General features: G+C 42.0%; 1 protein-coding gene across 2 annotated transcripts in view; it reads left to right on the plus strand.

Annotated features, from left to right (window-relative positions):
• LOC121535134 (thymocyte selection-associated high mobility group box protein TOX-like) overlaps positions 1–13,546 on the plus strand; it is a 54,724-nt gene that overhangs the window by 11,607 nt on the left and 29,571 nt on the right. The window contains exon 2 of one of the 2 annotated variants that reach the window (XM_045206264.1): positions 12,818–12,883. The exons of the other annotated variant lie outside the window; for it this stretch is intronic. Coding sequence (XP_045062199.1) covers positions 12,818–12,883 — 66 coding nt within the window. The remainder of the gene's footprint in view (positions 1–12,817; positions 12,884–13,546) is intronic. 2 annotated transcript variants of the gene reach the window in all.

The raw sequence follows: 13,546 nt of genomic DNA on the forward strand, positions 1-13,546 counted from the left end.
TATGCAGTAGTAATTACCCGGTAAAAAGTAAGGTAGGCCTAATTAGTTTACTGGGTTGCCATAATCTCTACATTTACATTTTACATATGAGTAATATAGCTAAAGCTCTTATCCAGAACGACTTACAGGAGCAATTAGGGTTAAGTGCCTTGCTCGACAGATTTGTATTATTCAGTAATAGTTACCTGGTAAAAACGTATGGTAGGCCTAATCAGTTTACTGGGTTGCCATATTCTCTGTGCATTATGTTAACGGCATCATCATCAATATCAATTTACTGCCATAATCAAATAAGCAAGCATTTATATGCAGTGACTAGGCAATATATAAGAGGATACGATTTGAGAATAATATGTACAGGAACATAATATATATTATCATGAGAAGGGAAGGAAATAGGAGGAAACCGAGAGAGAGGACTAACATCAAGGGCATTCAACTAGCAAACCAGCTGAGTCATATCCAATTTAGTTTTGCATTAGTCAGAGGCTCTCCATGGTTTAGTATGGAGTGCTAGAGCAGGCCCTGAAAAAGGCTTCCTAACCAGGCTTCTTTCAAAAGGAACCAGGCTTACCCTACACAAGATAATCTGTCATAAGAAAAGATGCATAACCATACGTAAGTACAGGGCTCTCCCTCGCTGTTTATTAAATACTTGTTTTCCTTTTCATATGGGACTGCTTATAGGTTTTTGCTATTGGTTTTGGGGCATTTTAAAAGTAGCAAAATGTGGGGGGAAAATCATATTTTGGGGTTTGAAGATAATCATATTTCCCGGTGAAATATTCCCTGCCTGACTCAAAATGACATGTACCGACCCAGGTCTGTGCCCTGCCCATATCTACTATATAGGTTATCAACTAGGGCCCAGACATTTTCCTTGTCAGGTGCAGAGCCATATACAGTGCATTCGGAAAGTATTCAGACCCCTTCACTTTTTCCTCATTTTGTTACTTTACAGCCTTATTCTAAAATTGATTAAATTGTTTTTCCCCCCTCATCAATCTACACACAATACTCCATAATGAAAAAGAAATTTGTGCAAAAAAAACTAAAAATTAAAACTGAAATATGACATTTATATAAGTATTCAGACCCTTTACTCAGTACTTTGTTGAAGCACCTTTGGCAGTGATTACAGCCATGAGTCTTCTTGGGTATGACGCTACAAGCTTGGCACACCTGTATTTGGGGAGTTTCTCCCATTCAAAAATATTTGAATGTAGGTTTGAAATTAGGTTTGGACTGTCCGTAGGTTGATTTATTCTTATGTTGTGAAACCTGAACTAGTCTCACATCTTTTAGGTTTGTGCTCGGTTGTATTTGTGGCTTCCGTCTGGCCACTCTACCATAAAAGCCTGATTGGTGGAGTGCTGCAGAGATGGTTAACCTTCTGGAAGGTTCTCCCATCTCCACAGAGGAACTCTGAAGCTTTGTCAGAGTGACCATCGGGTTCTTGGTCACCTCCCTGACCAAGGCACTTCTCCCCCGATTGCTCAGTTTGGCTTTGCGGCCAGCTCTAGGAAGAGTCTTGGTGGTTCCAAACTTATTCAATTTAAGAATGATGGAGGCCACTGTGTTCTTGGGGACCTTCAATACTGCAGACATTTTTTGGTACCCTTCCCCAGATCTGTGCCTTGACACAATCCTGTATCTGAGCTCTATGGACAATTCCTTCGACCTCATGGCTTGGTTTTTGCTCTGACATGTACTGTCAACTGTGGGACCTTATATAGACAGGTGTGTGCCTTTCCAAATCATGTCCAATCAATTGAGTTTACCACAGGTGGTCTCCAATCAAGTTGTAGAGACATCTCAAGGATGATCAATGGAAACAGGATGCACCTGAGCTCAATTTCGAGTCTCATACCAAAGGGTCTGAATACTTATGAGAATACTTTCCGAATGCACTGTATATTATGTGCTCAGGAAAACTCCTGGCGCTGTGGTCTCTGTGCTATCTGATGATAACACCTGCCTTGCATCCTTATAACATTGTCCATCCTGTTCCCATAGTAACAACAATTCCTGTACCCTGCTCATGTCTGTCCTGTCCTGTCCCACACTGACACACATCGGTCTAAAGTTGGCCTTCAGCACTGATCTAGGACCAGCTCACCATCCCCATATCCTAACCTCAACCATTAGTCTCCAAAACACAAAACGGACCTTAGAGGGGCTATTTCACCCTACACCCACAGGCACAGTCAGTCTGTACAGTCTGTACTGTAGTGTATGGTTGCCATGGTAACAGTGACTATGGCTGTAGCGTGAGTAAAGGGTTCTGTCCTGCACTCTGTTCTCCGCAAACAGCAGGCGCCATGGAGGCAGGGAGACATGGCAGATATATTACCCACTGTGTAAACCAGCAACAGCTGCACTATTGTAATTAAACTCAGGTTAAAAAGGGAGAACCCTGAGCAAACAAAGGAGTACGGTTACTATACTTAAGTGGCAGGTCCTGACGTGTAGGGAGAGATTAGGTGTAATACTCAAATTCTTGGTCTATATGAGACTAGGAGTCAAATGTTAGGATGAAATTGCCCATAGACATCTAAGGTCAGTTTATTCCTCTGTAGCTCAGTTGGTAGAGCATCGCGCTTGTAATGCCAGGATAGTGGGTTTGCTTCCCTGGACCACCCACACACAAAGATATATGCATGCATGACTGTAAGTCTATTTGGATAAATGCCTGCTAAATTACATACAGTACCAGTCAAAAGTTTAGACACACCTACTCATTCAAGGATTGTTCTTTATTTTTACTATTTTCTACATTGTACAATAATAGTGAAGACATCAAAATTATGAAATAACACATATGGAATCATGTAGTAACCAAAAACAAATCAAAATATATTTTATATTTTTGATTCTTCAAAGTAGCCACCCTTTGCCTTGATGACAGCTTTGCACACTCTTGGCATTCTTTCAACCAGCTTCACCTGGATTGCTTTTCCAACATTCTTGAAGGAGTTCCCACATATGCTGAGCACTTGTTTGCTGCTTTTCCTTCACTCTACGGTCCAACTAATCCCAAACTACCTCAATTGGGTTGAGGTCGGGTGATTGTGGAGGTCAGGTCATCTGATGCAGCACTCCATCACTCTCCTTCTTGGTCAAATAGCCCTTACACAGCCTGGAGGTGTGTTGGGTCATTGTCCTGTTGAAAAACAAATGATAGTCCAACTAAGCGCAAAACAGATGGGATGGCGTATCCCTGCAGAATGCTGTGGTAGCCATGCTGGTTAAGTGTGCCTTGAATTCTAAATAAATCACTGACAGTGTCACCAGCAAAGCACAAATAAAGTGGTGATCCTAACTGACCAAAGAAAGGGAATTTTTACTAGGATTAAATGTCAGGAATTGTGAAAAACTGAGTTTAAATGTATTTGGCTAAGGTGTATGTAAACTTCCGACTTCAACGGTACATACACATACATATACACATACATACACATAAATACATATACATACACTTTAAAAATATATATTTCCCTTTATTACTTTCCAACCCCACCACCCCTTCCCTAATTGGAGTAAATTAGTGAACAACAACGCTTAGGCCTCTACTTCCAGCTTATACATACTACATACATTTTCTGGACACAGTCAATTTTACAATAATTCTATTTTGTTTGTTTTTACTCCTGAACTTCCTCTACCCTCAACCGCTCCGATCATTTTCATGATGTCCATCCGGTTTGCTTCTATATGCCATATCTCTCCAACTGTGCTCCTTCACAAAAGCTCTCAACCTATAACCTATATACTTATTACGGACACAGCATGCCCTACATTAGTTATCTTGCTGTTATTAGTTGTTGTTAGTTGTTATTAGTCCCATCCTTCAAATATATCAAATATATGCCATTTAGCAGACGCTTTTATCCAAAGCGACTTACAGTCATGCATGCATACATTTTTTGTGTATGGGTGGTCCCGGGGATCGAACCCACTATCTTGGCGTTACAAGCGCCGTGCTCTACCAGCTGAGCTACAGAGGACCACGATCCTTCAGCTCCATTCAACACCTCCCATCTATCTCTTAACACCATCCATATTGGATTTCTATTTGCCATATATTTTTCAACTGTACTGTGATGTTTCACAAAAGTTGCTCTTGTTTCTTGGCCCAAGCAAGTCTCTTCTTCTTATTGGTGTCCTTTAGTAGTGGTTTCTTTGCAGCAATTCGACCATGAATGCCTGATTCACGCAGTCGCCTCTGAACAGTTGATGTTGAAATGTGTCTGTTACTTGAACTCTGTGAAGCATTTATTTGGGCTGCAATCTGAGGTGCAGTTAACTCTAATGAACTTATCCTCTGCAGCAGAGGTAACTCTGGGTCTCCCTTTCCTGTGGCGGTCCTCATGAACGCCAGTTTCATCATAGCGCTTGTAAATGTAATGGCTTTTGTGACTGCACTTGAAGAAACGTTCAAAGTTCTTGAAATGTTCCGTATTGACTGACCTTCATGGCTTAAAGTAATGATGGACTGTCATTTCTCTTTGCTTATTTGAGCTGTTCTTGCCATACTATGGACTTAGTCTTTTACCAAATAGGGCTATCTTCTGTATACCACCCCTACCTTGTCACAACACAACTGATTGTCTCAAACGCATTAAGAAGGAAAACAATTCCACAAATTAACTTTTAACAAGGCACACCTGTTAATTGAAATGCATTCCAGGTGACTACCTCATGAAGCTGGTTGAGAGAATGCCAAGAGTGTGCAAAGCTGTCATCAAGGCAAAGGGTGGCTATTTGAAGAACTCTCTCTGTGTATATGTAAATGAAACACTAGTAGAGGTGTGATGCAGTTCATGCTTAGTGATAGGGACTAATCATACTCTAGCTAATATGGCGGTACTAGCTAGCTAAGGCTTCATTGCAGCTGAGGTATTAGATTGTACTTTTTGCCCTTTAGCTATACTGATTGACTTATAATAAGTCAATTCACTAAAGTAAGTGAGTCTGAACCACATATGAAGATCATCACAAGTTAATTCGTCTTCAAGAATAGCTGCTAGCAGCAACATCAATGATGAAGTCTCATATCCTTCTGTAACGCATCCTTTTGGAATTATGTCACTTCCTGTAGCAGAGAGCCCATATTCAGTCTAGTATTATATCTTTGTCGAAGTGACACATACACTATATATACAAAAGTATGTAGACACCCCTTCAAATTAGTGGATTCGGCTATTTCAGCCACACCTATTGCTGACAGATGTATAAAATTGAACACACAGCCATGCAATCTCCATAGACAAACATTGGCAGTAGAATGGCCTTACTGAAGAGCTAGGTGACTTTCAACGTGGCACCGTCATAGGGTTCCACCTTTTCAACAAGTCAGTGTGTCAAATTTCTGCCCTGCTAGAGCTGCCCCTGTCAACTGTTGGTGCTGTTATTGTGAAATGGAAACGTCTAGGAGCAACAACGGCTCAGCCGCGAAGTGGTAGGCCACACAAGCTCACAGAACGGGACCGCCGAGTGCTGAAGCGCGTAGCGTGTGTATAAATCGCCTGTCCTCATTTGCAACACTCACTACCGAGTTCCAAACTGCCTCTGGAAGCAACGTCTGCTCAAGAGCTGTTCATCGGGATCTTCATGAAATGGGTTTCCATGGCCGAGCAGCTGCACAAAGCCTAAGATCACCATGCGCAATGCCAAGCGTCAGCTGGAGTGGTGTAAAGCTCTCTGCCATTTGACTCTGGAGAAGTGGAAACGCGTTCTCTGGAATGATGAATCACGCTTCACCATCTGGCAGTCTGACTGACAAATCTGGGTTTGGTGGATGCCAGGAAAATGCTACCTGTAAAGTTTGGTGGAGGAGGAATAATGGTCTGGGGCTGTTTTTCATGGTTCGGGCTAGGCCCCTTAGTTCCAGTGAAGGGAAGTCTTAACACTACAGCATACAATGACATTCTAGACGTATGACTTAATAGTACATGTTACAGAACACTCTCCATGTAAAACAGGTTCCCTATTAGAGTATCCCATTCCTTCATAATTTATGATAATTCCAACAGACGTAGTAGATTATACATAACAGCCTCTGTCTGCATTAGTCTAGTGATTATGGTGAAGATGCTTCCCTAATTGTCCCATGGTGATTTTCTGATTAAAAGCTTAATGACTGAACAAGACTCCTGGAGTCCGTTTTGATATTCATAACAGATGGTGGAATTATTTACTTTTTAGAATTGAGTAGATGAAATGTAGGGTCCATCCGGGCCTAGTTTGTTGTATTGGGGACATTTAAACTGCTCATTAATGATCTAATAAGCATTTTACCTGATTGGTATTAATCAGGTGTGACAACAGGTGAAGAGAGAGAGCGTCTAAATTGGAAAGGATCCTGATTCATATTTTAATGAGGCATTGTGCAAGGTGTTCTGCCAAGAGAAAGATTCACCCAACATCTGAATTAATTGGTCTGGAAGTTAGATTTTAGATTCATATAATGGGACTTTGACACAGGGTTATGTTGGAGAAACACAATGGCTGAAATGACAGCTCAGTTACTAGTCTGTTATCAGGTCCCATGGGTTTGCATTTGTTCTTTGTCATTGTACAAAGTAGTGATTGTATACCATATAAATAGGTTTGTGTGGTTATGTATAATATGCCTTGTGTGTCATCATACTGTAAGTGATTACATATAATTGTTGACTTGTTTTTGGTTGTGTGTGCGCACGCTCATGTTCTTTTCTGTTGTCTCCTGCAGCCCCTAGGCTATCTTCCAGCACAAGCTATTTCTCATATTGCTGCACATTGTTCCACAGCACAGAAACCATCCCCACCACTTCAAAGTAGAGCAACAAACACTTGTTGAGCTAGAAATAACCTGACCTACCTTTCAGCTGTAACATCCTGAGATAGACTGATCAACTTTACCTTGTTCCAAACACTCTGCACAGTGTGGTTATTCACTCTACAGCATTTATAATAGCAAAATAAGAAATACATGTATTGTAGTTACAAGAGCAAACAAGCAAATCAAATATTTATCTTAGATTATGCAGGGTCTGAAAAACATTCAAGAAATGTAAGGTGCTATAAAACCTAATGTTCTTCACAGATGAAAAGGAAAGCATTACATCCTGACTTGAAATGCAAGTGCATAGCTCAAACTCCGCCGTTAAATCATCACAATGTTTTGATTATACTAAACATCGTTATCATTTTTGCCATTAAAACCCCCTTATCCTCAGTCATTTTAACGAACTCCACAGAAACTCATATTTGTACCACTATGAAATACAGCGCCTTACACCGCTCACTCCTGTCTTTACGAGGCGGTGCCAGAGAGAGTGTAACACTACCAATTCAATCAGAAGCAGGCTATGATTTATAGAGGCCTGAGTCCCTACTCCCTCTCTCTCCCCCTCCCTCTCTCTCTACCCAGTGATATGAGCCACAGCAGGGCTTGGCCTGACCGTTACAGTCATAAATTACAGCGCTGGGACATAGAAGAAGACACTCGGCCCTGTTCCAGGCCCTCACCAAATTGCCATTTTGAAAAAAAGAAGGGAGAGAGAGAGGGAGAGGGAGAAGTGGAAAAATAAATCACTTGGAGATGTAATGCTCCACAGATGTCCAAGATGTCCAAGATGACTGCCACTCTTGATATTGAATACTGGGGAGCAGAAACTGAGATACACACTCCTCCCCTTTCCCCTTTTACTCTCTCTCCCCCTCCCCCACCCCTCTCTCTTTTTCATCCCCTCCTCTTGCTCTTTCTCCCCCTTCCTCGCTCACTCTACCTGGGTCCTCTCTCTGTTCCTCTCTCCCTCTTTTTTCTCCCTCTCTCTCTTCCCGTTCCGCTTTCATTTCTCCCTCTACCCTTATTCCTCTCTCTCTATGCCTCCCCTCTCCTTCTCGATTTCTCCCCTCTCCCTCCCTCTGACTCGCTCTCCTCCCCTACCCCCTTCCCCCCTCCCCTCCTCTCTCTCTCTCGCTCTCTCTCTCTCTATGACGACCCTGACCCACTTAGCTAGCTGCTTGTTATTCAGACAAGGGTTTATCTACAGAGAGAGTGTGTGTAATTTGGTTTGACAACAAACCCAGCCATGCTCCTCACAGGGTAGGCCTACCTGATATCAACAGCACTCCCCACACTGCCACAATGTGATACTGGAAATGAAACACTGTCAGATTGGACCCACTGTGATGTTAGAGTGATAGAGAGAAAAACCACACACATTTGCAGTGTAGAATGGAAAGTATTGGTGATCTGAATAGGATCTTCATTTTGGGGGAGAATCCTTACATGCTGCAATAGTATGTCAAGACCAGAAGATAATACATTTGAAATATGAAGATATGTGTGCATAAAGCAAAATAAAGGGTTTTCAAGCCAATGTTTTAGAGCTTGACTTTCAGTCTACACCCTGCAGGTTGTTCTCTAGGCTTTGGGTGTCAGCACTAGGGCTGGCACAATTACCGTATAACCGTGGAACTGACGGTTTTGGATGAAGACCGTCATTAAAGTTAAATAACCTTTTTATTTAACAGCTGACTGAAGAAGGGACGGCCAGGCATTCGTGCGGTTGAGTCCATTTCTGCGATAACAGATTTTTTGTAATGTCAGTTGAGTTGAATCAACAAATCACAGCACATATTGATGGGTACACTTCCTGCTTTTACTTCTTGCTTTTACTTCCTGCTTTGCTCCTATGGGTACAGTTGCAATGGCCGCCAGTCCACCCATTATGCCATCATTGACTTGAAATGGGACGCCCATTCTATTCATTCTATTTCTATGGCAGCACATGCAGTCAGGAGCGGAGGAAAGGAGAATATGTGCGTCTAAACAAATAAAACATGTAAATAGTTTTGTTGCTATTCGAACGGTCATTAGGGAGACAGCGGTTCAAAGTTCAATGACCTTCACAGCCCTAGCAGTAAAACTGCATTGCTATCCACTGCATATAGGGATATGTTTTATTATAAAATAAGCCTTCAGTTGCCACACAAAAGCTCTCAGAATATAGGATCCTCTTATGATTTGGTTTTATGTTCCTCTTCTCCGGCTTCTCAGAGCAAAACTGATGAAGAGTGAAATAGGTTCCGCTGTCTGATTCACATCTTAACACGTAAGATGGAAAGAAAATGACAATCACCACAATATCCACTTTTTTCTCTCTCACTCTTTTCTTTCTGACTTAGTCAGAATGATATTCTAGACAGGTACAGTATGTCCTCAGTCTGTTTGCAGAAACTGAAGAGACTGCACTGAAAACTAGGTTTAGCGACCGAGCGAGTTAGCGTAGCTTCCATGATACAAAACTCTCTTCTGTGGTTGTCACTACATTTAATCACATACACTTTTCTCCTCCACACCTCTATGACCAAAACGACTTTAACAATAAAAGAGATTACCCCATGCCCATCTGCGTCATAGGAGCCTATCGAGTACAACCAGGCAATAAAGGAAAGAGCACAGGTGCAGAGGCAGAAAATAGATCTCGCTCTATTTCATTACAGTATGTATCAGCGAGCAGGAGATCTGTCAGTTCGGCACATATCATCGTGCGCCAGAAAAAGCAAATGGATAAAGCCAATTTGACAAAGGGGTCAATATACGGCGTCCAATAAAAAATAGAATCTACAAGAGCTGTCAGGGGCTATAAACATCACAGTAATGACCCAAATGCTCAAAAGAAATACATTCAGATCAGATGGTTTCTCTCTTCTCGCTCAATGGCCTAGTCTACTCTGCTCGGGTTAGTCTCTAGTTTTGCCTTTTACGATGTTTACTGTATATTTGAGATAACAGTAGATTGATGACGAAGATGCCACACCCACAGTGCAACATCGTTTAATACGGTATCTTGCAAAGAGGCTGTGAGAGAAACTGAAGCGACTATGGCCACTTTGATTGACTGACTATTAGTGTTGGGAGGAACAAGGCTCCTGAGCTAAACAATGGGTTACTGTATCATGCACAGACACTGTCAATCATAGCCTACTGCAACCCAAAGGGAGCTCTTTAGAGTTGACAGCAAAGAGCATCTATTGGTTTATTTGAGACAATGGACAGGATGAGATAATGCCAATCGTCATAGAGGTCAGAGGTTCTATATGCCCTACTTATTAGCATTACATTGCTGTTGGCCTATTTGTGAACAGCAGAACACATCTGGGGTTTATCTAACAATAGTGTAAGTCACTAAGTCTAACAAAAGTAGCGCTCCCCATGTGTTTGTGTGGTCTCACAGCATGTCAATGTATTGGTTTATTAGCTTGGGTGTTTATGTTGGCAATGCTCTACAGTTTACGGTTTACTCCCATCCTTATGTAACTTTATGGAAGAAGAGGAGGGAGTGAGAGCGAGAGAGAGGGAGAGAAAGTGAGAGAAAGAAAAACTTTTGTTGAGACCACTCAGAGCACATGTTATACTGTGCGAGAGAGTCAAGTCTCACACAACTTATATACACTGAACAAAAATATAAACGCAACATGCAACAATTTCAAAGATTTTACTGAGTTACAGTTCATAGAAGGAAATCAGTCAATTTAAATAAATTCATTAGGCCCTAATCTATGGATTTCACATGACTGGGCAGGGGCGCAGCCATGGGTGGGCCTGGGAGGGCATAGGCCCACCCACTTGGGAGCAAGGTCCACCCACTGGGGAGCCATGCCCAGCCAATCAGAATGAGTTTTTCCTCATAAAAGGGCTTTATTACATACAGAAATACTCCTCAGTTTCATCAGCTGTCCGGTTGGCTGGTCTCAGACGATCCCGCAGGTAAAGAAGCCGGTTGTGGAGGTCCTGGGCTGGCGTGATTACACGTGGTCTGCGGTTGTGAGGGCGGTTGGATGTACTGCCAAATTCTATAAAAACGACGTTGGAGGCGGCTTATGGTAGAGAAATTAACATTAATTTATCTGGCAACAGCTCTGTTGGACATTCCTGCAGTCAGCATGCCAATTACACGCTCCCTCAAAACTTGAGACATCTGTGGCATTGTGTTGTGTGACAAAACTGCACATTTTAGAGTGGCCTTTTATTGTGCCCAGCACAAGGTGTACCTGTGTAATGATCATGCTGTTTAATCAGCTTCTTGAAATGCCACACCTGTCAGGTGGATGGATTATCTTGGCAAAGGAGAAATGCTCACTAACAGGGATGTAAACAAATTTGTGCACAAAGTATGAGAGAAATAAGCTTTTAGTGCGTATGGAACATTTCTGGCATCTTTTATTTCAGCACATGAAAAATAGGACCAACACTTTACATGTTGTGTTTATATTTTTGTTTAGTATAGATTGTTTTTCCGGTGCTGCTGTTGCGAGTCTGTTTAATGTTCCATGGGCACATGCAGCTGTTCCATGTAATCATTAATAATGCAAAGGAGTGGGTTCATTCTGAGAAATGAGTGTCTGTGTTCCTAACCCTATGACTCCCCTTTCCTTAGACTGCCAGACAGACGCTCCAGTCTAAACTCTGTGTGGAGAGAGAGAGGGGAATCGGGTTACAAGAGGCCAGCCATGGCACCTTGTTTTGGCTTTTTGTTAATTTTGTTATCCGATCGCTCATTTGCATCGGTGTGACAGCTGGCAAATGGAAAACATTCGTTTGTCCAGTCTACCTGCGTGGATGGGTTTCGCTAAAGGTAGCGTCTTGTACAAACAGTGTGGTCCCTTGTAAGACAGGTGAATGGGATGGTTAGAACAGGATGCTACTGCTGAGGTTGAGACAGACAGAGTTCTTTGTCCAATCAGCTCATATTAAACCTGTCCTAGAACCAATCACAACTCTGTACTAATCTCTGTACTAATCCCTTATAAGGAGATGATATTCGCTGTGTTTTATTTATTTAAAAAACCCTATGGAAATAGCCGTCAGTTGGAAGCCATTTGTGGTCAGGCACAGTTATGGTCTACTCTCACACTGAGTGGAGTTGTAGCGAAACACTTTAATTTCCCAGGTGTGCCATACAGATGATTTTTCAGGACTCTTTCACCATTGACTCGGCTAAAACACAATTAAAAGAACGGAAGAGAGAATTAGTTGAACACTCTGGGCTGGGGATTCAAAACTGTTCCCTACTACAGACCCATTTCACTAATACATACTGACATCAAAAGAGAAAGCTTATTTGTTTTGAGAGTCTAATGTCTTAGAAGTCACCCTTAACTAAGAGATCGCATATGTTAAGAGAGAAGGGGATAGAGGGGAAAAGGGCAATGCAGTATGTAAATGCATACTGGAGCACTGCCAACACCATTGTGCTCAGTGTTTATTCAGGAAAGTTAGACTGAATGAATTCATACTGGACAATATGCACTGAATCACAGAAACATAGTGCACTTGTATTTTGCGCTCTCCAGTTGTGTGTATGTGTGTGTGTGTTTGGTGAATCACTATAGGCCTAACTCAAAGCAGTGTATTGTAAGTGGAGATGCAGCATGGACAGACAGACAGACAGACAGACATAGGGCCTTTTCTGTTTTATAACAGATTGCACATGAAAGGATTTCATAAAAGCCTTTCCTTTGTGGCTTGTAATTACTAGTGTGCTAATTGCTTCAAATCGCTGACATCTCAAGTGGGATAAGAATGAGAACTTCAAAGGGAAGACAACAACAGGAAAACATCAGTTTTCATAACTAATATAATGCTCTCTTTTCCTCCCACTTCCTCTACCCCTCTATTTTTCTCTCTTCGTCTCTATCTCTCTTTCTCTCTCTCTTTCTCTCTCTTTGCCTCTATATCTCCCTCTCTAACTCTCCTACTCATTTTCCTAAATAAAGTGAACAACGTTGTAACTGTGTTGTTCTGTTGTCTGTGTGTTTGCAGTACAACAGTGAGACCATGTTCCTGGGCATGCCAGAGGCTGGCCTGGACTTTGTGCCAACCAACCAGGTGGGTTAATTACTCTTCCCCGTGCTTTTGTTTTAAGTCTTAATTAAACACATCGCTAAATTAGCACCGGCTATCAGTCGCCACCATAATCAGGGACTATTATAACATGTAAACAGAGCATTTAAAAATGGTTTCAGCCTAATCAATGAAGCCGCTAAATGGTTGGGTTGTTAGAGAGCTTTTATTTTCTTCCCAGTTAGATTTACAGTTCTACCTGATCTCATGGTTTCACTTTGCCGTAATTGGATGAATGTTGATTTTTGACCAATTACAGGGTTAATTCCACATGGTTACAGGGTTAAAACAGAAACAACTCAAAGGGTTACGTTTATGTATTAATTCTGACTGGTTAAGGTTAGGGCTATTTGGGGAAGGCTTAAAACAAAATCATTTAAAATACTGTAATGCGCTGTTTCCATTAAGTGTCATCAGGTACTCTTCCTGCTTACTAGAGCATTGTGAACTGCTGTGGTGCAGTGGTCTAAGCAGCTCGCTCTGGCTCTGAGCCTCATGAGTCCCAGTGCTGTGCCATCATTTTTGGGTGGGTGAGTGCCTACGAAGGCATATATCAACGTCCTCAGGACCTTTTCAAATATCCGAAATCGACGGCTCTTTCTTGTGACCAGCCTGAGCTACAGCCAGGCTGGGTAGAGTAGACAAGAC

This window comes from Coregonus clupeaformis, chromosome 21 (assembly GCF_020615455.1).
Source record: "Coregonus clupeaformis isolate EN_2021a chromosome 21, ASM2061545v1, whole genome shotgun sequence".
NCBI lineage: Eukaryota > Metazoa > Chordata > Actinopteri > Salmoniformes > Salmonidae > Coregonus > Coregonus clupeaformis.